General features: G+C 41.7%; 2 protein-coding genes across 3 annotated transcripts in view; both read left to right on the top strand.

Annotated features, from left to right (window-relative positions):
- GOLPH3L (golgi phosphoprotein 3 like) overlaps positions 1 to 14428 on the top strand; it is a 38884-nt gene extending 24456 nt beyond the window's left edge. The window contains exons 3-5 of one of the 2 annotated variants that reach the window (XM_003409491.4): positions 3779 to 3910; positions 4809 to 4923; positions 10961 to 14428. In XM_003409491.4, coding sequence (XP_003409539.2) covers positions 3779 to 3910; positions 4809 to 4923; positions 10961 to 11388 — 675 coding nt within the window. In that variant the 3' untranslated portion in view covers positions 11389 to 14428. The remainder of the gene's footprint in view (positions 1 to 3778; positions 3911 to 4808; positions 4924 to 10960) is intronic. The other variant, XM_010589469.3, reaches the window with a different exon arrangement.
- Positions 14429 to 16987: 2559 nt separating this feature from the next.
- On the top strand, positions 16988 to 23829 carry ENSA (endosulfine alpha). Its single transcript, XM_003409493.4, has 4 exons — positions 16988 to 17176; positions 18813 to 18938; positions 20208 to 20374; positions 23091 to 23829. Exons 1-4 carry the CDS (start codon positions 17120 to 17122, stop codon positions 23104 to 23106), a joined length of 366 nt encoding a protein of 121 aa, XP_003409541.2. The 5' UTR covers positions 16988 to 17119; the 3' UTR covers positions 23107 to 23829.
- The last annotated feature ends 488 nt before the right edge of the window (positions 23830 to 24317 follow it).

Genomic DNA, 24317 nt, shown 5'->3' with positions numbered 1-24317 from the left:
TCTAAGAGGTGAGCAATAAGCATGAAAACCAGATTGCCGAAGGGCAAATGACCAAATCAGTCCTGAGATTCCGGGGTGGTGTGGTCAGGAACGAACTTTGACCTGAGATGAGTGCAGAAGCTAGGTTTAAATGTGGCCCTAGTTATATGGAACCTCACCCCCACCCCTGGCTCTCAGCAGAAGCAAATGCAAACCTTCCTCTCTGGAGGAAGGTATCTTCAACTTAGGCCTCCAGAATCTCACAAATTCACAAAAATCTAAATACAAATCACTTAATCAAAGAACATCAAACTTAAAAAGAAACAAACTACCATGAGAAAGAATCAGCAGAAATAACAATAGATTGTTTTCCAAGAACCTCAGATGTTATCAGATATTAAAATAATCAGTATAAAATATCTCACATTTTTAAGGAAATAAAAGAATAAAAAATGAACAGCAAAAATAAATGATCACATAAAACCAAAACCAAGCCCATTGCCATTGAGTTGATTGTGACTTGTAGCAACCCTATAGGTCAGAGTAGAACTGCCCCATAGGGTTTCCCAGAGTATCTAGTAGATTCAAACTGCTCACCTTTTGGTTAGCAGCCACACTGTGAACCACTATACCACCAGGGTTTCAGTGATCACATAGAACTCCTGTAACTCAACAAAAAGAAAAGCAACCCTGTCAAAAAGTAGGCAAAGAATTTGAATAAACATTCCTGCAAAGAAGATTTACAAGTGATCAACAAACATGTGAAAAGCTGTTCAACATCATTAGTCATTCACGCACACACACCCACTGCCATTAGGGAAATACAAGTCAAAACCACAATGAGATACCATTTCACACGCACTAGGTTGGCTATTGTTTAACAAACAAAAAAAGGAAAATTAGTGTTGTTGAGGATATGGAGAAATTGGAACCTTTGTCCATTGCTGATGAGAATGTAAAATGATTCATGGCCCCCAGACCTTCCATTGGCCCAGGACAGGAATCATTCCCGAAGCCAACTCTTCAGACATGGATTGGACTGGACAGTGGGTTGGAGAGGGATGCTCGTGAGGAGGGAGCTTCTTGGATCAGGTGGACACTTGAGACTAGGTTGGCATCTCCTGCCTGGAGGGGAGACGAGAGGGTGGAGGGGGTTAGAAGCTGGCGAAATGGACACGAAAAGAGAGCGTGGAGGGAGAGAGCGGGCTGTGTCATTAGGGGGAGAGTAATTGGGAGTGTGTAGCAAGGTGTATATGGGTTTTTGTGTGAGAGACTGACTTGATTTGTAAACTTCCACTTAAAGCACAATAAAAATTATTTTTAAAAAAATGTAAAATGATGCAGCTACTGTGGAAAATAGTTTGGCAGTTCCTCAAAAAGTTAAACATAGAATTACTGTGTGACCCAGGAATTCTATATGTATACCCAAAGACTTGAAAGTAGGCACTGATACCTGTACACTAATGCTCATTGCAGTACTATTTGCAAAAGCCGAAAGTTGAAAACAACCTGTGTCTAGCACAGATGAATGGATAAATAAAAATGTTGAATGTATCACAATGGGATATTATTCACCTGTAGAAGGAGTAAACTAATACATGCTTTGACGTGGATGAATCTTGAAAACATTATGCTGAGTGAAGTAAGCCAGACACAAAAGGACAAATATTATATGATTCCTCTTACATGAAGTATCTAGACTAGACAAATACATGGGCATAAAAATAGATTAGTGGTCACCATGGGCTGGAGAGAAGGGGAATGGGGAATTATTGCTTAATAGGTACAGAGTTTCTGCTTGCAGTGATGAAAAAATTTTAGAAACAGTAATGACAGTTGCATAGCATTGTGAGTCCAGTTAATGCCACTGTATTGTACATTGGAAGTCCTTTGTTTAGAATGCCCTTCTGAAGAATAGGTAGAATTTGGATAGTTTCCCTCATCTGGAAACTTGAAAATGGTTAAAATGGTCAATTTTATGTTGTGTATATTTTATCACAATTAAAAAGGAAAAAAGAAACGATCACAGATGTCCAGGCAAATTTGAAGAAAAACTAAATACAACGTTTAGAGGTGTAAAATTATTGAAATAAAAAACTCAACGGATGGGTTAGTTTAACATATTAGATACAGATCAAGAAAGAATTAGTAAATTGGAAGGCCAGATATGAAATAACTCTCCAGAAAACAATACAGAGAATAAGGAAATGGAAACTATAAAAGAGAGGTTAAAAGAGAATAAAAAATGGAGGAAAGCCAGAATTCTTGGAGATAAGGGCTCAGAACTGTTGAGACAACAATTGCTAACAACAACAATGAAAGAAAGGAATACACAAACACAGAAAGCACAACATATTCCAAAAAATTCACACAGAGGCATGTTGCAGTTAAACTGCAAAACACCAAGAGAGAAGATCTTAAAGACCCAGGGGAAAAAATCACCTACAAAGAAACGACAAGCAGGATGAATGATAGATTTCTCATTGCAGCAATGGAAGCCAGAAGAGGGCATAATATCTCCAATGTGATGAGAGAAAACTATAAACCTAGAATTTATGTCAAAAATTATCTTTCATGAATGAGGGTGAAATAGAGACATTTTAGATAAAGAAAGTAGAGTTTGCCTCCAACAGACCTCCACTAAAGGAAATTCTACTTTAGGAAGAAGGAAAATGGTACCAGAAAGGAAGTCTGAGATGCAAGAAGGAATGATGAGCAAAGAAACTGGTGAGCATCCGAGTAAGCCTGAACAAGCACTTGCTGTATAAAATAATAATAGTGATGATAAAATGAAGTCTAATTTGTGGGAATAAAAAAATGACAAAACATTGGACAGATAGGAGAGTTGTTCAAATATTGACTAATTTTTTAAAATAGATTAGATTTTGGGAAAATTAATAAATTAGTCACACATGCTAAAATTTCTAGAATAACTTCTAACCAGACTTAATGGTCTGACAGAGACTGGAGGAAGCCCCAAAACCATGGCCCCGGGTGCTCTGTAACCCAGAACTAAAACCATACCTGAAGGTCACTCTTCAAAGATTAGACTGGACTATAAAACATAAAATAATACTTGTGAAGAGTGTCCTTCTTAGTTCAATCAGATGCACGAGACCAAATGGGTAGCTGCTGTCTGGAGGCAGGATGAGAAGGCAGGAAGGGACAGGAGCTGATTGAATGGACATAAGAAACCTGGGGTGGAAAGGGAAAACATATATTCCATATATACATGCACACATATATTCCTATTTAATCCTTAGAGCAAACTTATGAAGGTAGATATTAGTGTCCTCATTTTTAGCTGAGGAAACTGAGCTTCTGAAAGGTTAAGTAACATACTCAAGGCACTTAAGTAGTCAGTGGCGGAGATGAGTTTCTGTTATAACCACCCAGCTGGCAATAGTACATATCTTTTTTTTTTTTTAAGAGGAGTAAAAGATTGAAGTCATTGATACTTTTGTCTGTCTGACTTGTTCATACTGCACTGAAATTTAGGGTTTCATGGAAACAGATTTCAAAGAAACCAGAATTCTTTTCAAAAAATAAAATTTGACATGCCCATTATTAACTAATAACAGAGCCATAGGAATCCATTAAATAGCTTGGAGTCAGGCAGAAAATCATGTTTTGGAAGGTTTAGATTAAGAAGACTCAAGGGACATTCTATTCTATTATTCTATACTTTGCTCTGAGTTCATGAAGTGTGATGTGAAATGAATCACAACCATTCTTGGAGTGTATACTGCAAGGTGGATACCTTTCAGAGCGTACTTTCTCTTCTTTTCCCCTATTGCAGGGTTATACATCCTTCTGGAATGACTGCATATCGTCTGGGCTGCGAGGGGGCATCCTGATAGAGCTGGCCATGCGGGGTCGAATCTCGTTGGAACCTCCCACCATGCGTAAGAAGAGACTACTAGACAGAAAGGTATAGCATCCTCTTGTGGAAAGGCAGATACCAACAGACCATTATTACTATTTGAAAGAACAGGAATATTTGAGCATCAAGACAATCAAAATATCACTGTCTCAGCTGTCCCATTGTCTAAACCAAACAAAAACCAAACTCATTGCCCTCGAGTTGATTTTGACTCATAGCCACCCTATAGGACAGGGTAGAACCGCCCCTGTAGGATTGCCAAGGCTGTACAGGAAACCCTGGTGGCATAGTGTTTAAGTACTATGGCTGCCACCCAAGAGGTCGGCAGTTCAAATCTGCCAGGCACTCCTTGGAAACTCTGTGGGGCAGTTCTACTCTGTCCTATAGGGTCACTATGAGTTGGAATCGACTCGACGGCAGTGGTTTTTTTTTTTTTTTTTTGGTTTTTAAATCTTTACAGGAGCACACTGCCACATCTTTCTGCCGCAGAGTAGCTGGTGGGTTCGAACCATCGACCTTTCGGTTTGCAGCTGAGTGTTTAACCACTGCGCCACCAGTACTCCTTATCCCATTGTGTAGACAGGTATAATTATCCTATAGCAAAGGGAGAAGTCTAAGTACCAGTAGTCTAAAGAGTTATAAGAGGTTCATGGTTTTGTCTTCCTTTTTTTATGCAGAAAAGTCACATTTAAGGTGCATGCTGTTAATTATTTCTCCTTCTTTTTATATTTATAGCTATGACATTATGAAGTAGAGAATTATATAAAAGGAGGTAAATACGTGGGTTATACTGAAGTTTAAATTTAAGGACAGAGACAGTATTTTTTTCTTCTTTGCATTTCATTTCCTGCAACACATAACCACTAGTGTATATGTGATATGTTGAAAGATTTTAACTTGAATGAGTTGAATGAACCGAGATCCCTTGTTTCTTCCTTCCTGAAAGGTACTGGTAAAATCAGACAGCCCAACAGGTGACGTCTTACTGGATGAAACACTCAAGCACATTAAAGCAACTGACCCCACAGAAACTGTCCAAACATGGATAGAACTACTCACCGGTAAGATAATTCAAAATGTATTCCATACTTTGTTATCTGGAACCTATCCTTAGAGTTGGGAAAAGAAGTACAGAAGTTCAGGGTGCTGAGTAAGATTTATATGGTCCACAATTTAACTATACTAATGAGAGACAGGAAAAGCATGGTTAATCAATACCTAAAGTTTTCCATAAGGTTTTCACTGGCTGACTTTCAGAAGTAGATTGCCTGGTGTTTTTTCTTAGTCTGTCTTAGGAAACTCTGCTGAAACCTGTCCGCCATGGATGACCCTACTGGTATTTGATATACCAGTGGTATAGCTTCCAACACCATAGCAACACATAAGCCACTACAGTATAACGAGCTGATAGACAGGTGGTGGTGGAAGCACAGATGGACAATGACAGGGCAATGACTGGGCAGTGTTTCATTCTGTTATACATAAGGTCACCATAAGTCAGAGCCAACATGACAGCAGCTAACAACAACAAAATTTCCCCTGGACGCTCTGTTAACCCTGAACTAAAATCATTCCCGAAGCCCACTCTTCAGACAAAGATTAGACTGAAGTATAAAACATAAAATAATACTCATGAAGAGTGTACTTCTTAGTTCAAGCAGATACAGGAGACCAAATGGGTGGCTCCAGCCCAGAGGCAGGATGAGAAGGCAGGAAGGGACAAGAGCTGGTTGGATAGACATGAGAAACCCAGGGTGGTAAGGGAAAGTGTGCTATCACATTATAAGGATTGCAACTAGTGTCACGTAACAATATGTGTATAAATTTTTGTATGAGAAATTAACTTGAGCTGTAAACTTTTCACCGAAAGCACAATAAAAAAAATAAAGGATAATCCCTTTCCCATTGTGAAAACTTAACTTACAACCATCCCAGTAAGATGAATAGCCAGTTTTGTCTGTGGTTAGTTTCAGAAAAATGGCATTCTTACAGTGTACCATCTGCCTGCTTAGCCTTAAAAAAACCCTCTCCAACCTTACGTACCTTCAAACTATACCCTATACCTCTCCTCCCTGGGAAAATTTATAACAAGTTCTACATATTGCCTGTGGTAGGCAGAATAACAGTCCTCCAGAGATGACCGTGTCTGTGGTGGATTGAATAGTGGCTCCCAAAAGGGTATATAAGTCCTAACCCCAGGAACCTGTAAATGTGGCCTTATTTGGAAAAAGAGTCTTTGTCAATATAATTCAGTTAAGGGTCATAAGATGAGATCATCCTCACGACAGGTGTCCTTATAATAGAAAAGCATAGGGACACGTGGGAGGCAAAGACACAGAGGGGAAGGCGGTGTGAAGACAGAGGCGGAGATAGGTGTTATGTTCCCACAGCCAAGGAATGCTTAGAACCATTCAAAGCTGGAAAAGGCAAGGATCCTCCCTTAGAGCCTTCAGAGAGAGAGTGGCCCTGCTGACAACTTGTTTTCAGACTTCTGGCCTCCAGAACCGAGAGAGAATGAATTTCTGTTGTTTTAAACTGCCAAAAAAAAAAAAAGTTTTCCAAGCTTCACCTTACCTTCAGCCATCCCACCCCCTAAGCTCTTTAACAGTTGTCTTAGTCATCTAGTGCTGCTAACAGAAATACCACAAGTCGATGGCTTTAACAAAGAGAAGTTTATTCTCTCACAGTCCAGTAGTCTAGAAGCCTGAATTCAGGGCCCTGGCTCCAGGGGAAGGCTTTCTCTCTCTGTTGGCTCTGGAGGAAGGTCCTTGTCATCAGTCTTCCCTTGGTCTGGGAGCATCTCAGCTCAGGAACCTCAGATCCAAAGGACACGCTCTGCTCCTAGTGCTGCTTCCTTCATGGTATGAGGTCTCCATGTCTCTCTGCTCACTTCTCTCTATCTGAAAAGAGATTGGCTTAAGACAGTATCTAATCTTGTAGATCTGCCACTAATCCATCTCATTACATCGTAGTGATAGGAATTACAACACATAGGGAAATCACATCAGATGACGGAATGGTAGACAATCATACAGTACTGGGAATCGTGACCTAGCCAAGTTGGCTGATATTTTGCAGGGACATAATTCAATCCATGACAACAGTATTCTTCACAAGAAATTTTTTTAACATCTTTAATGAGATACAATTCACATCACATACCCTTTAAAGTATACAATTCCATGACTTTTAGTATGTTCACAGAACTGTGCAACTAAATAGCTTTAAGTTTAAAACATTTTCATCACTCCATAAAGAAACCACGGACGCATTAGGAGTTGCTCTGATTTCCCCCATTCTTCCTCCTCAGCCTTAGACAACTTCTAGTCTACTTTCTGTTTCTATAGATTTACCTATTCTGGATGAAAAAAAAATTCTGGATATTTGATATAAAATGGAATCATATAACTTACGGTCTTTAATGACTGGTTTAACTGGAGCACTGGTGGCACAGTGGTTAAGAGCTACTGCATGCTATGGCTCCTAACCAAAAGGTCAGCGGTTCAAATCCACCAGCCGCTCCTTGGAAACCTTACAGGGCAGTTCTCTGTCGTGTAGGGTCGCTATGAGTTGGAATCAATTCAACAGCAGTGTTTTTTTTTTAATCACTGGCTTCCTTGACTTAGCATAATGTTTTCACATCCATATTGTAGCATGTATCAGTAATTCATTCCCTCTTTTTTAAATATAAATTGTAATATGAGAAACTAGATCTATGGCATACAGTTTTAGTGAGTATCTTCCAGAGGGCACCTTGAAGTCATAGCCAGTGTCACCTTCTGGAACAGTTTGTTTTTAATTGAAATTCTTACTGAGATAATTGTAGATTCACATTCAGTTGTAAGAGATAACACACTAGGGCCCACTTTTAATGTTATTTTTGTCTCCACACAATCACCATACTAGATTTTAAACTTCTTGAGAACAGGGATTATTTCCAAAGTATTTGCACCATTTTACATTCCCATCAGCAGTGTATGAGGGCTACAACTTTTCTGCATCCTCGCCTACTTGCTACAGACTTGCTATTGTCTGTCTTATTTTAGCCATCCTGTTGTTGTTAGGTGCTCATATTGGTTCTGACTCAGAGCAACCTTATGTATAACAGAACAAAACATTGCCCAGTCCTGCCCAGTCCTGTTGTAGCCACATTTGTTTATGGGATGAGGTGAGATCCAACTTCATCCAGCTCATTGAGGGTCTGCTTCTGTTTCACTCACCGTCTCCTTTACCAAGCATGATTTCTTTCTTCAGCAATTGGTCCTTCCTGATGACATGTCAAATTGGAGTACAAAAGCTGGCTATCGTAGTGGTATAAAGTGGTATCTCATTGTGGTTTTGATTTACATTTTTCTAATGACTAATGATGTTAAGCATCTTTTCATGTGCTTATTGGCATTCTTTGGAGAATTGTCTATTCAAATCTTTTGCCCATTTTTCAATTGGATTATTTACCTTTTTATTAATGAGGTATTTTTGATGATTTTTTAAACATGTTCTAGATACAAATCCCTTATCAAATAGATGATTTGCACAAATTTTCTTTGATTTTATGAGTTGTCTCTTCATTTTCTTGATGATGTCCTGAAGCACAAAAGTTTTTTATTTTGATAAAGTCTATTCTTTCTTGTGTTGCTTGTGCTTTTGGTGTAATAATTAAGAAAAAGTAGCATAGACACAGGTCACGAAGAATTACTCCTATATTTTCATCAAAGAGTGTTACAGCTTTAGCCCCTTCTTTTAGGTGTAAGTCCATTTTGAGTTAATTTTTGTTATGGGATGAGGTAGGGGTCCAACTTCATTCCTTTACATGTGGCTATCCAGCACCATTTGTTGAAAAGTCTGTTCTTCTCCTTTGAATTTTCTTGGCACCATTGTTGGAAATCTGTTGACCATAAATGTATAAGTTGATTTCTATCCAATGTCAGTACCACACTGTCTTGATTTTTATAACTTTGTAACCCATTGCTGTTGAGTTGATTCCAACTCATAGTGACTATATAGTACAGAGTAGACCTGCCCCATAGGGTTTCCAGGGCTGTAATCTTTAAGGAATTCAACTGCCACATCTCTCTCCCACTGAGTGGCTGGTGGGTTCATACCTTTTGGTTAGCAGCCAAGTGTTTAACTGCTGAGCCACCAGGGCTCCTGCAGCTTTGTAGTAATTTTGAAATCTGGAAGTGTGAGTCCTCCAGCTTTGATCTTTTTCAAGATTGTTTTGACTATTTTGGGTCCTTTGTATTTCTGTATGAATTTTAGAATCATCTTGTCAATTTCTATAAAACGAGCTAGGATTTCAGTAAGAATTGCATTGAATCTGTAGATCAATTTGGGGGGTATTGATATTTAATAAGGAGACCTGGTGGTACAGTGGTTAAAGCACTGGGCTGCTAACCAAAAGGTTGGTGGTTCAAACCTACCAGCCACTTTGCGGGAAGAAGATGTGGCAGTCTGTTTCTATAAAGATTTAACGCCCTAGAAACCCTATAGGGTAGCTCTGTTCTGTCCTATAGGGTTCCTATGAGTCAGAATCAACTCATTGGCAGTGGGTTTGGTAAGATAAAGTTGTGGCTCAACTAAGGCAGTGACTTGAGGAAGGGTATGGCTTGAGTAAGGCGGTACAACTCAAGATACATCCCACCCTAATCCCACCTCATAGAGGTTTTAGTATTTACAACACATAAAATGGAGAATAGTTATATAATATCACAAAATGGAGGATGGTTACATCAGATCACAAAATGGAGGACAATTACACAATACTGGGAATCATGGCCTAGCCAAGTTGACACATATTTCCAGGGGACACAATTCAATCCATGACATACATATTACATCTATATATGTTACAGACCCAGTAATACATTGGTTCTGCCAGTTTCTGCTTGTTTTTTTGAGTTCTTATGCGGGGGAGGCAGGGGGGACAGGAACATGAAGCTGCTTATACCACCATCTTGCCAGTGCCTCTAGCATGTGATTTTATTTTTAAACTCAGCCTTCTAGGAGTTGCTCCTAGGTTAGAGTAACTTAGTGTTCAGACAGTGTTTGGTCAGAGGTTGTACTTAAGCCCTTGTGCCAGTGATGTTTCCACCCTTTGTTGATGGATCTGTGTGTGGCCTAGCAAATGCTTTCAGGTCTGTCCCCCCACCCCCATCTTGCTCTGATTGCTCCTGAGTGGGTGCTGCCTAGTGCATGTGCACAACCTTCCCAATCCCCAAGATTGGCTACGATCCCAGAAGGGCTTTTCGTTGCTTTCTGGGAATCTTTGGTTCTCTCTGTTAAACTTCAGCTGCTCTGCCATTTGACTTGTTGCTACCAGCACCCTCTTAATTGTTCTCCATCAAGACCTCCATGTTTGTAACAACACTTTTAGGCATAGAATTCACCACACTATTTTCCCATTAAAGTCAGCTCCCTTAGGCAGAACTGCGGAAGTCTCTATCACTCAGGCCTGCTTCCCCTCCTGAGCAGAACCTTTGCTTACTATACAGGAGCTGAGGTAGGCACAGTGGCCCACTTCTCCCAGATTGACACCTCTGCTCTTTGAGTGGGTACTGGGAGGAAGAGATGGAGCCCTGGTCTTTGTAGCTTGCCCCTTCCAGTGTGGGAAGGGAGCCTCTAAAAGCAAGCTGCACTGGGGACAGTCGGGTCCTCAATATTCTTGGCCTGCTGTGCCTGAGTAGAAATTATTCCCTACCAATAGGGGAAGGGAGCCTCAGTCTTCTCAGCTGTACCCACCCAGAAGAGAACTTCTGAAATATAGGGTAGAAAGCATCTAGGAGAGACTGGTACCCTGAAGAAAATTTCAAAAATTCAGGAATGATTAAGAGTATTGAAGAGAGGTCATGTAAGATAAGAAGTAAAGTCCATAAACACTAGCAATATGAAAGTCCTCAGTGACACTTTTGAATCTGCTTTAATGTGAAATATGGTTGGAGTCAAAACCAGATTATAAAGGGCTAAGGATTAAATGAATTGAGGAATGAATAGAGACTAAACTTTCTAAAAATTTAACCATTCAAGTTTCCAAATAACTAATTTATTTTTTCACTTTGTTTTTCTTTCTGTTCATGTTGTCCTATTTCTTATTCCCCATAGGCGAGACCTGGAACCCCTTCAAATTACAGTATCAGCTGAGGAATGTACGAGAGCGAATTGCAAAGAACCTAGTAGAGAAGGGCATTCTAACCACTGAGAAGCAGAATTTCCTTTTATTTGACATGACCACCCATCCAGTAACCAATACAACGGAGAAGCAGCGACTAGTGAAAAAACTGCAAGATAGTGTACTAGAGCGGTGGGTGAATGACCCTCAGCGAATGGACAGGCGAACACTGGCACTCCTGGTGCTGGCTCACTCCTCTGACGTGCTAGAGAATGTCTTCTCCTCTCTGACAGATGACAAGTATGACATGGCAATGAATCGAGCCAAGGACCTGGTAGAACTGGACCCTGAAGTGGAGGGGACAAAGCATAGTGCCACAGAGATGATCTGGGCTGTGCTGGCAGCCTTCAATAAATCCTAAAGCCAGCTGGTAGGTTTCTCCTTTTCCCTTGCTGGCTGGTGACTGTCAGAGACCCCATCACTGAGTTTTGTGTGATGAGATGCTTTTACATCATGTTTTTTCCTCCTGTTAAATAAGACTTCATGATTTGAGGCAGGGGCAACATCAGGGCTTCTCCATAAACTGTGACAATTCTAAGTAGACTTTGTTTCACCCTATACTTCCACTCCCGAGCGAAATAAATGGGGTGAACACACACCCAGTAAACATATTCTCCCATTTCTTGGCTTAGTTTCATCCAGTGTGCTTTTGGACAATCAGGACTATCTAATGGGGTTTAGACTGCTCAGCCACAGAATGTGAATGAGATGAAGAGCAAACAATTTATTACATTTCGTAAGTTTTTTTTTTTTCTATCTTAAATACATGGTGGTTTCAAAGCCTTTGTTTCTAAGACTTTGTTAAGTAATGTACTTTATTTAAATAATTATGTCTTTAAATAAGGGGCAATGGAAACAACACTAATTTTTGGAGCAGATGGTCTCTGGGATTGTTCTACAGGTGGTTTTCTCATCCTTCCTTTTCTAATCCAACCGAGAATGTCCCAAATTTGATTACCTGGTTCTCACATCCTAGAACCAAAAAATATATTCTATACTCCCTCTAACATCATCCTGTTCCCTCACTCAGCAGGACAAAAGTCTAACTGAAAAAAAAGAAAAATGTATCTCTCAGCCACCTGTTTCATGTAGTCAACACTAGAATTCGTAAGGAAGGGAGGTAGCATGAGGCTTTCCACTCTTCAGCACATGACTGTCATGTTCTCCAGACTACTTTAAATGTCTCTGCTCCGATTGAATTGAGGGAGCTGTAAATTTCAGTTGGTAAATAGCAGCATCCTGAGTCCAGACAGTATATCTGAACTCAGTATTACTGTTGCCTGTTTTTTGGCTTCCCACATAAGTTGAGAAACTGTCTATATTTAAGGGTTCTGGGAGTAGTTTTGTGTATACTTAATTCACAGAATAGTCATCAATCTTGGTTTAACATAACCCTCCTTCTGGCCAAATCTCTAAAACACTTTCACTTCAGTAGTGAGAGCAGAGAAAAACTTCATTAAGAAAGATCCCATATAGAGGGGCAACTTGGTGTCAAAAGCAGCCTGATATAAAGGCTAGCATAACTTCTTTTCCTCCTCCGACCCTACCTAACCCCACAGAAATTCCCCAATTCAATTAACATTTTTTTTTTTGTTTTTCACTTCATCTTTTTTTTTTTAATAATTTTTATTCTGCTTTAAGTGCACTTCAAGTATGTCTTAACTAGAGGTACAAGTTGTAAATGTGAGGCTAAGGAGAGCTCCAGTGGTAAAAGTACAAAAACCAGTCCATTAGTTGCCTCTACCTGACTTAGCTTTTCTCTTCATTTGAACAATTCGGCATGAATTGAAACCAGGTTTTCCTGTGGAAAGTTTCAGCCTGATTGGGGGATAATAGTTCAGCTGAGTTCTTTCTTGCAACTCTCGGTCAGTGTTTATTTTTATATTGTATCTCGATAAGATTGGATTGTCTTCAGTTTGAACCTGCATAATGTTCACTGCCAGACATATTCTCATTTAATGCATATAGCCCTCACACTTCTGTATAATAAAGATCAATTCTTGGCTCTCTCGTCTCTCTATGCAGCTTTACAACTTTTGTTATTTGACTTGGAAATAAGAGCTTTCTGCATAAGGTCAGAAATGTCTCCTCTTACGCTAGTATATTAGCCTCTGTTTCATCCTGTGTGGAAAAAGATTAAGGGTCCACAAATTTTATAATTGTAACAGGTATAGGCCAAACTGAACACCAGCTAATGTAAAGTCTGAATACTGTCTCCATCTCAATTAAAATAACAGTTACCCAAATTTACCATTATTCCCATGAGGAGAATGAGTATGTTCTCTCCTATTAATATCTTCTTGCAAGTGACCCCTGAATTTATTTAAGAGCTAAGAGGTCTTAGGCTCTAAATTTTGATAACATACCTAAACATAACAGAATTAACAAAATGTGAAAAAATAATTGTACTGATAAACTTTGTTAATTGGCTTGTCCTTCCCTTCTGTAGAATGTCTACAACACAAGGGACAATAAGAAATTTATTTACTAGAATTGTTTATACTTCTCTGTTATTTATTTAAAACAAAGCAGTGTTCCCATAAGTCATTCTTTAGTTGATGCAAAGACCACCTGTACCAAAGACACCTGGGGAGAAAAAGGAAGAGTACCTTGCTAAAAAGGAAAGATTACTAGTAAATCAGTGTCTGGTTAGGGGCTTAGGAAGCTGAGATTTAAACAAATTCTCTTAAAGCTTGCATATTAAAATTTGAGAACACCGCTATAATTGTTGATCATCAGGACAGCAAATTCTGTGGGCTATACCTTCAAAATAGATGCCACATCCAGCCATTTTCGCCCTCTAAGTGGCTACTAAACTCTAGGCCAAGCCACCACCATCTCTTACTTGAACTGTTGTAAAAGTCTAGTTGGTTTCCTGCTACTTCTTCCACTCTTGGCCCCCACATAGCAGCCAGAGTAATCAGTTTAATACCTAAATCATCTTGTGGGACTCCCCTGTTCAACACCATCTAATGACTACCCATCACACAAAAAAATAAAAGTCCTTACCGTGGCTGAAAAAGCCAAAAGTGATCTGCTCCTTGTCTACATCTCTCTTACCCTGGCTCTAGTTTGCAATTTCTCAAAAAAAACACCAAAATCATGCTACTGCTTCAGGAGCTTTGCATTTGCTGTTTTTCCTCCAGATAACTTCCTGGCTCACTCCGTACCTTATTCAGACCTCTGCTCAAATATCTCAGAGAAGTGTTCCCTAACCACCCTACCTAAAGCACCATCTCCTCCTACCCAGTCACAACTAGAGTAATTACTGAGTACATCTCTGCCCTAGACATTCTTCTAGTTTTTGTGAAACCCCATTCTCTTTTTCTAATCAAAAGGTAATGATGCTTATCTGCTTTACTCTCATTTCAAGTTCCACCCTTCCTAATGCTCAGTAATTTGGCTATGTCAGAGATAAATGTATAAATAAATCATCACCTTAGCAAACACAGTTTTTATATATTACTCTTAAGCAGAGCTTGGAGTTAGAAATAGCTTGTGTTAAAAGTGTTTTCCAAAAGAATCTGTTCATCTTTTAGAAATTTAAACTGATTGCTTAAATGCATTCATAATATATTTTCACCATAACTGACCAAACCTGCATTCAACCAATAATTTCCACCTTCTTTCCCCATATGACTTAGCTTAAACTTAACCTGCCTCCTTCTATCCTTTTCCTATATCGAGTTGGGCCATACATTCAACTGCTTACCAAGTTCTGTCGGTTCTTAATATCCCTCATTCTTCTGTGTCCCTCCATTCCCACTGCCACTTCTCCTTGAGTCATTAGACCTTGGAAATTTAGCAAGGGTTGGTGATTCTGGTCAAAAATATGAAGATTGTTTTCTACACTCCTTTATACCCTCAATTATCCACTCACTTCCCTGAAGGAGATGAAGCTTAAGCAGAGTGTTCTGTTATTGTTGTTAGCTTAAGCCTTTTATAATATACATACAGAAAAGTGCACATAAGTGTACAGCTCAATTCTCACAGACTGAACACACATGTAATCAGCACCAAGATTAAGAACTTTACCAGCACCTGAGAACTCCCCTTATGTTCCCTTCCAGTCACTACCCTCCAAGGATAACCGCTCTCCTGACTTCTAACAACATTGATTCATTTTACCTGAACAGGATTTTTGGAGATAACTGGGAAAAGCTTAGATGGAGAAACATCTGAGGAGCAGCAAATCTAAGAAGGCTGAAAGGAAAAGAAGGTGGAAAGGAGAGGTCTAGCCCATCCAAAAGGAAGGAAAAAAAAGAGAAGAAGAACAGGAAAGAAAGAAACCAAGAGGGAGGAGAGGAAATAGGGGCTCGAAGGGAGATATATCATGTTACCTGGTTGGCTACCCAAGAAACCCAACTACGACACTCTTCTCAGGGTTGCCTTTTCTCCCCCCTGCCCCTCTAGCCTCCTACATCCTCTCTACCTGCTTGCCCTCTCCCCTGCAAAATTTACCCACCCCAGAATTATAAGTGGATAGGTCAGTCATCTATTTGACATGATTTCAAAAAAGGGTGGAAAGTCCTCTGCTCCAAATCTACCTCACAAGTCTATAGATGGCACTTTAAATTTCATTAGTGATCTCTTCTTTTGGGTTAATAATTGCCACTTTTGGTTGAATACATTTAAAATACAAATACTACAGGAAGCAGTGATCTGGTATCATCTGGTTGACAGATTTACATTTTAACCAGAAACTTCAATACTATGGATGACAGAGATGAGAAATTTATGGGAAGAGAGGGCTTTTCTGTTGTCAGGTAAAACTGTAAAAGACTTTAAAATGGGCAAAAAGATTATTGGACTTAGAACAGCCTTCATAGTTATCTCGTCTCCCTTTCATTGTCTTTGAACTATTTTACAACTTTGTTAAGTTGAGAAAACTGATGGCAATACAAATGATTCTTGTACCAAAACCAACCCACTGCCATCCAGTCAATTCCGACTCATAGTGACCCAATAGGGTTTCCAAGGCGGTAAATCCTTAATGGAGCCTTTCTCCCACGGATCCGCTGGTGGTTTCCACCACTGACTTTTCAGTTAGCAGTTGATTACTTTAACCACTGGCCACCAGGACTCCTTGATTCTTGTACATAGAGATGCAGATTAATTTTGTCCAGTGAAATACAATTAATTTCTACCCTGTGGAAGAAATGATTCTAAACATTGCATTTTATAAGCTTTCTAGATATTGACCAGTTTTGCATCTATTAGCAAATCCTTTTCAGCATTCCTAATCGCCTATTTTATGTCTGTCTTTAGATTCTGGTTCCTTCATTAATGAGATAAACTTTGATATGTGCTAATTTTATGAGTTATGATACTATCTTTTTAAAAATTATCTTGAACATAATACTATTCTGATCACTTAGGTACTTTCCTTAGACTACACTTAAGACCAGTCCTGAGAGTGTACATTTAAAAAGGAGGCAACTACGGGACAGAGCTTGCTTAATTTCCTGGTATTCTCAGTCTGGCCCATCAGAGGGTGCTAATGGCTTGTCCTAAAACCAGCTATTTCTGCAGCCGCACAATTTCTTTTTTAATGGTCATCCTTCCAGAACGTTGCTTGAGCACTAATGGATTTTATAGTGTTATCCCCAGACTTTTCGTCTCATACTCTAGAAGGATTTAGGCTTACAGGCCCTGGCTCTTCAGTCTAACGCTCAGCAAAACCTCCTCCGCACCGGGCGGTGGAGCCTAAGGAAGTCTGAGCCCACCACAGCGGCAGAAATGCCAAAGCTAGCAGCCCCGCCTCCTAAGATTCCCCCCATAGGCTTCCAATTGGTCCTTGTGGCTCATTCTCTTCCCAGAATGGTGTTCCAGCTTGCCCGTCGCTTTCATAGACCCCACCTTTGGCCAGAGACTATTGGTAGATCGTTACGTCACTGCCCTATCTGCCCCACTCCCATTGGCTTTCGTAGGAAGGGACGGTCGCAACGTCACCGGCAAGGGCCGCCATTTTGACTGAGCAACCCTAGTGACAGGAGCCGAAGCAGCAGCGCAGGTTGTCCCCGTTTCCCCTCCCCCTTCCCTTCTCCGGTGGACTTCCCGGGTCCGCTACACTTCACAGTCCCGGTCCCGCCATGTCCCAGAAACAGGAAGAGGAGAACCCTTCGGAGGAGACCGGCGAGGAGAAGCAGGTGAAATGGAGGGGGTGCGGGCTGGTGAGCCGGGGGCGACCGTGCTGGGGCAGGAGACGATCTCTCACCAGTGCGGATTGGTCGCCATGGTCTCTGGGTCTGCAGGGGTTGGTCACTTCTTACGTCACGCAGGGTGAGCTTCAACACGGCCTGCTGCTTTGGCGCTGGTTAGTTGAGTTGATTGTCAGTCAGTGCCATACCCTTCCTGATTGGCTAATAGGCCTACCGCTCAAGTCATTGACCCTGTGCTGTAATTGGCCGAGCTTGGGCGCGGGGCGGGTATTTGGAGAGACTGAATGAAATGGGTTAGATGCAGGGGGCTGGTGGGCCTGGGACGCGATGTGTGTAATTGGTTAATAGGGGCCTAAATGACGCGACAGCCAGGCTGGGGTCCGCATCCTCAATCCGCAGAAAGATGTAGATCGAGATAAAGACGTTTAAAAAGGACCAACACTGGGGGAGGGGAGAAGAGTAATTATCATGGCTAGTTTAAGGTGGCAACTTTCTCAGGAGATCTGTTTTGACGGTTAGAAGATTTAAGAGGACCAGAGTTCCAAACAGAATAATGGAGGTTAAACCTAGAAAAGACTCTGAAAAAGTCGTGATAAGAAAGACACCACCCTATTCCCCCAGACTTCCAACACAGAGTGACTTGGTCCACCCACGATTTTGCGATGAAAACATCAACGCCAAAGAAACCCCTTCTAGAAGCTTGTATTTGACTTCTAACATTTAGTACTGGGCTGTGGGACTCATGAAATACACCTGGTGTTCTATCTGTACCTGCTTCTCAAGGGAGGGGAATGTAACTACACTAAAAAGAGCCACAAGTTGGCTTTAGGTTCATTTTTAAAGTCACTTAAAAAAAGGCAACAGGGCCCACAAAAAGCAACAGCTAAAGCCCTAGAAGCCAATTCAGCCCTTGGCGTGTTTCCTAAGCTTCCATCGTTTGCTGCACTAGGGAAGGTGTTAATTTTTTGGTGAAAACTGGTGGGTAAACACTAGTGAATCTCCTATATCTTAATTTTTCTGAGGTTAAAGACAGTGTCGTTTTCGTCTCTGTTTACCTATCACCTTCCTACTACGGTGTTTATGGAAATGTGGGAGCAGTGCTGTCCCCATTACTCTGGTGGACATCTTTGGAGAAGGCCGCACAGCCTCGATAGGGAGATTTATCAGATGACTTTCTTAGACTGGAGGGAAGATCTCAGCAGAATTATCCCCCTTGATTTCCTGTTTGACCTGTACTATGTGTTAGGGACAGCCTAGGGAACCCTCCGACACATCTTGTATCACCAGAAGCCCTTAGCTAGCTTTTTCTGTCTTTCCTAGCTTCTGTGCTGAGTGAATTATGGCCTGCTTTGTGATTACAGTATTGTGTTTATTGGTACTACCTTTAACCCAGTACCTATAGGTGGTTCCCTGGGCGTAGTGTGAGAAGCACCTTGTCTTTTCCTTCTGATAATACAGTCATCTTGAGCTTTGGGATTAGAACAAAAGTCTAGCTTTAGGAGCCAAGTGGAGATAGCATGTTTATAAGTGGGTGGATCGCCAAGCTGATGGTATGAGGGTTATCAGGTATTATCACAGTTGTTTCTCCATCTTTAATTTTATTTGGCCCATTTGTTTCCCCCAGGACACTCAGGAGAAGGAAGGTATTCTCCCTGAGAGAGCCGAGGAGGCAAAGCTAAAGGCCAAATATCCAAGCCTAGGACAAAAGCCTGGAGGCTCCGACTTCCTCATGAAGAGACTCCAGAAAGGGGTATGGGCACAATCTCTTACCTTGTTACTTTGCAGCCTAAGGGCTTGCTGAAGATGAGTCTGTAGAGGTTCCACTGGAAAATGGTCAGGAAGCTTTGTTGGGCAGTAGTACAGAAGCTTGAAAAGAGCAAGGCAAAATATTGTAAACCCCTGATCTGGTATGGGGTTCCTTCTGATTTCCCATATTGGAAATGAAGACTTAATGAAGGGGCATTTGGATATTGGGTGGTGAGGGGATGGGGGAAGGATGTTAAGAGACTAGAATGCTGACCGCCCCCAGGCATTTGCCTGTTTGGATTGGGAGGGAGAGGTTAGAGCTGTGCTTTTTTTTTTTTTTCTTAGAGTTAAATTTGGAGACACATCATTTCAGAAAAACAAGTCATCTGTCCTACAGAAATGCTTTTGTTGGCAATGAATAGTAGATTTCTTCAGACCCTTGAAGCTATGTAGCACCAGCCATTAACTATATTTTCTAAAGAGACATATTTTTCCTGTATCCAGAGTGGTTCTTCTCACCAGGGAGAGTCTACCTTCATAGCCACCTAGCTCCTGATCAGATTTCTCAGCCCCTGGAGGTACCTAAAGCTGACTGAGGGATTGTCAGCCATTCAGCTGCAGTGTGCTTCTCTGTGTAGATGAAAAGGGAGAGTGAAACTGGTTGCTGTGGAGAATCCCAGTTACTGAGTCTTAGTCACAGATGATAATGTGATTCCCATCTGCAGCTTACCTTGCTGTAGGCAAGGCAGGCGTGGGCAGGCTGTCACAGCCATGGAACATGTGTGGGCGCAGTGGGCGTCAGAGGGAAAGCACATTGTCCTGACGAACAAGCCCAGTTCCTATTTCTGGTCTGAAAGAATAATTTTTAATTTTGAAGCTGTTGGCTGGAGGTTGATCTGATGATTGCTAGCCCAGCCCATTTATATGTCTTATGCATTCCTCTTTGCCCAGCGCTAAGCCCATTACTTTATAGGTCCTCAGTAATCCTTTATGAATAAAGTCAGTAATTTTACTTTATCTTGTATCAAGTATGATACAAAGGATGTAGCATATTTAGCTGGGAAACTGCTTCCATACCTGAAATAGCAGGACACACTGAGGAGAAGACATAAGTACATGCGATTATTGTTAAGCTGTGTATGCATGAGATTAATCAAGGAAGACTTCTCAAAAGATCTGAGTGTGGATGAGAGTTTATAATGGGTGTGAATCTCCTTGCTTTTCAGAAAGGCCAGAACTCCCCTCTCACTTAAACCTCCCTCTTGTCTCTTAGCAAAAGTACTTTGACTCAGGAGACTACAACATGGCCAAAGCCAAGATGAAGAATAAGCAGCTGCCAAGTGCAGGACCAGACAAGAACCTGGTGACCGGTGACCACATCCCCACCCCACAGGATCTGCCCCAGAGAAAGTCCTCACTCGTCACCAGCAAGCTTGCGGGGTAACCTGGGCCCCCTCTACTCCCCTTCCTCACCCACTGGACTTTTATGTATTGTAGGCAGGGATGGAATGGGCGCTTAGTCAGATCATCTTAGCTTGCTAGCCAGAGTTAACTGTGGTTCTGCTGTGGTTCTGCTGAGAAGGTAATGTGGGTTAAAGAGAGACTTTGAGTTCATTTCTTTGGTTAAACTGAGATTTTCACACCCTTAGCCCAGGTAGGGGCCCAGAAATAGAAGAGACTAGGACTGGGTAATGCTGCAAACTTTCTTTTTCTTTTGTACGAGAAACTGGGGAGATAACGATTTCTACTTTTGGAAGAAAATATCCCAAAATTGGTTAGGCTGAGCCTTGGGAATAATATGTCAGGTATAACATCTCAAGGCTGACCTGACAGAGTTGGGGAAGGTAGATAGAATGAGATATGTTTTCTGTGCTTCTAAATGTTTTCTGTGCTTCTGAATTTCTTAGGCTGCTATTGCTTCATGTTGCCATTATGGCAGGTTTAAAGAATCCTCAAAAAAGAAAAACTGATTTGCTTGCCTAAAATTAGAATGCCCGCTTAGCCTCCTTTACTCAGTATCTCTTGCAGTTTGCTCTGGCTCTCAAGTAACGTAAAGATAGGTGAATATTGTTCACGGAAAATGGGTACCTTCTCTCTCTCCTAGAGTGTTGGTTTTGAAAGGTATCATGGGATAGTGGAAAAAGCACTGATTTAGGACCCAAGATATCTGGGTTCTAATCCCGCTCAGTCCCAGAAGGGTAACCTTGGTTAAGTCAGCCTGTCTGAATTTCTATTTTCTCCTCTATAAAATAGAAGGTGAATATATATAAGATTGTTTATCCTGTAGCTACCAGCCGAAAAACTCTGCTATTCTTTGTAAAGCTAAAAATGAGGAAGGCCTCCTGGGTGAGCTCCTACCTGGAAAAATGCTGCAGAGAGGAACTATTTGAAGGCCACATGGAGAGAGAGGAAGTTGAGATCTAGGGGCTATAAAGTCAGGCAAGAGGACCTCATAGTTATCATGATCTTGAGAGTCAAGGAAAAAAATTCTTAAGCTTGCCATGGAAGCTTCTTTCCTCTGCCCCCACGCGCTTTTCTGGCCTACATCTGGGCCTTTGCTGCTAAAAAGCTGCTCTGGCAGCAGAGCTGTGGGCCTGAGAAAACATGCTCAGTCATGCACACGTGGAGCGCCACATTTCAGATGTGATCAGATCCTAGGTGTGTTGTTTGGGAGACAGGAAGAAAAGGGATGAACTGTGCTGGCCCCCAGGGCTTAATACTCCTGCAGGGCTGGAACAGCAGGTTTTTCAGAGATGATTCACTGCGGAGGAAGCTAGGGAAGGTGGTTAGAGAAGGAAGGAAGACTGAGAGATCTCTGCCTTCCTAGAGCTCAGTAACCCAGCTTTTGGACAATGAGGAGAAGTAGCAATGCTGATTCATGAACAGGTGGAGGAAAGGGATTGTGGTTGGCCAGCTCTAGGCATCACCAGTTTGGCCAGAATCTTACTGAATGCAGCCTGGCCTCCTAGTTATGACGGAGAGGGCCAGGGTGAGAACTAACTGTTCAAGAGAGCCCTCTCACTTCACTAATTCTGACGTGCCAAATATTTGGCCTGATGAGAATGCCTGATGAACTTGCTAGTGTGCATGTCGGGGGGTGAAGTGTGTATGTACTTCTCTCCTGACTGGCCGTACAGCTTTCAGGGCTGTCATTCAGATTGGATAGGAAAAAGTTGGTGAGGAAGGAATGGAGAGAGCAGGATCCCTGGACTCCCTGGCCCCCCAAACTCCTTGACTATCACTTGTATATAATTTTTGTGTTTCTTGGTTCGTTTCTTCATGCTGTCTTCCTTAGTCTAAAGTCCATGTGGGAAGGGGAAAATGCTGAACATCCTTGTATAGTTTCAACTGTCCCAGCCATGTTGTACATAGATATGTCATGTTATTATATATATAAATATATATATAATTTTGTACGTTTTCTTCATCTCCGATCTTCTCGAGTTCTGTACTTTTTTTCTTTTCTGTCTGAGCTGCGTTCTCTATTGTCAGGCCTGAGTCCTCAAGACTGATGATCACAGTGAAGTCTGGTTTTAGCAAGGCATGGAAGGAATAGAAAAATTGTTGGTCTCGCTTTTTCTCCACCTGGTCCTCTTCAAAGCTAAGAAAACAAACAAGCTACCTTCCTATTTGCCACCTGTTTCCACAGTATGAAGTACATAGCTTTCTTTGGAAGGAAGGACCATCTCAGAATACAAATACAAATTGCTTTGATTAAACCTGGATTATTATCTTTTTCTCCACCCAAAGCAACACGGCCTCCACACAGCCACTACCTCATCTCTATGCTGTGCCCTATTAGTCTCCACTGCTGATCGGGACCGTGACCTGTTCTGGCCCAGGCATTTAACACTCCTCAGAACCTCCAGTTATTTTGGTCTTTACCTAAGAATTGTTTTTCTGTCTTTTTTTTCCCCATGGCTATCTCCCAAAAGAGAACATTTTGTTTTGAAGATAGTAAAAGACTGAAATTTTTTTTTTTTTTCTTTTGCCTGTTTGTTTGCAACTCCCTTATGGATAGGATTGAGGCATGTGACAGGTAGCTAATGATTGTTCAATTTGGAAGAGTCATGGGTTAGGGACTGGGATGGGATTTAGGGCTTTTTCCCCTATTACTTGACAGTGTTTTATTTTGTTCTTCTGTGTTCGTCTGCAGTGGCCAAGTTGAATGATGCTGCCCGGGGCTCCCGCCAGATCCTGAGACGCTGCCCCCCTGGGTCCTGTGCTGGCTCCTGCCCCTCCCTGCTTTTGCAGCCAGGGGTCAGGAGGTGGCTCGGGCGCGGGCTGGAGAGGCAGAAGCCCCTGCCCGTCGGTGTCCCAGCGCATGGAGCCCCTTGGGCTGAGCACCAAGACCTTGAACCTATTTTGTTTTACCTTTTTCCAAATAACTTTTGGGAGAAATCTCAGTAAAATCCTGGGGGTGGGGCTGAGAGGGTGGGGGGGGGCGCTTGGGGAAATATGAATTAGGGCTTAGAATTGATAAAAAACATTCCTGACTATTTTCCTTCTTAATCATGTGACTGGTGTGGGGTGGGTATTGGGAGGAAGTGGAGTGGACTAAAAATGAGGGGTTCCAGTTCAGCTCTGTAGAAAAATGCCTTGTTTGCTTGGATGTGGCTGGGGACTGGGACTTGGTGTCAGATAAAAGAAACTGTCCATCCAAATGTGACAGATGCAAACAGCTCCTCTGGTTCCGCAGAGCAAGCTGAGAATCACTGTTAATTGTTCATAAAAACGTGCTGTCCTCAAACTAGATTTGCTGTGGGAAGGAGGGCAGTGAGTATGGGGAGAAGGGGCCATGAGCGTGGGGAGCCCCACAGAGCCTAGGGAACTTTTTCAGTATTTGAAATAAAAAATAAAAAGAGGACCCATAAAAAAAACCCAACCCAGAAATACTCTGAAGCAGTTGGTATGTTTTATTGGGGCTTGGGAGGGGAAAGAAAACAAGACTGCAGATACCGTTTAAGGGAGAAGCTGGTATGGGCTCCTGAGCGTCTAAGGAACAGGGGCCCTTACTATGGGATGTGGCAGGGCTTCTTGCTTCCATCACTTAGAGAGAGGGCTCAGGGATGTTGGCATATAGGCCTGGGCTTTTCCTAACCCCAGCTCATTCCTTTTTTCTGTAGCTAATGCAGAAGCTCATCAGTCTCAGGCTGTGGCTTACAAAATGAGGGGTTTAAAGTATTTGATCTACATGGTTTATTGACTCCTAACCAGCTTGGCCAGAAACTGGCCAGCTTAGTCCAGGATAAGCAAAAAAAAGAAACCCATTCTTCCTTTTCCCTTTCAGTTTTCTATTCTTTCTCAGTTTCCCGTATCTGTGAAGAAGTGTGACCTCTAGAAATAAACCAAAAGGAATGTAAGCCTTTGTGGCCAGCAGGAG

The sequence above is a fragment of the Loxodonta africana genome, chromosome 3, assembly GCF_030014295.1.
Source record: "Loxodonta africana isolate mLoxAfr1 chromosome 3, mLoxAfr1.hap2, whole genome shotgun sequence".
NCBI lineage: Eukaryota > Metazoa > Chordata > Mammalia > Proboscidea > Elephantidae > Loxodonta > Loxodonta africana.
This window is presented reverse-complemented; position numbering and strand designations above follow the sequence as displayed.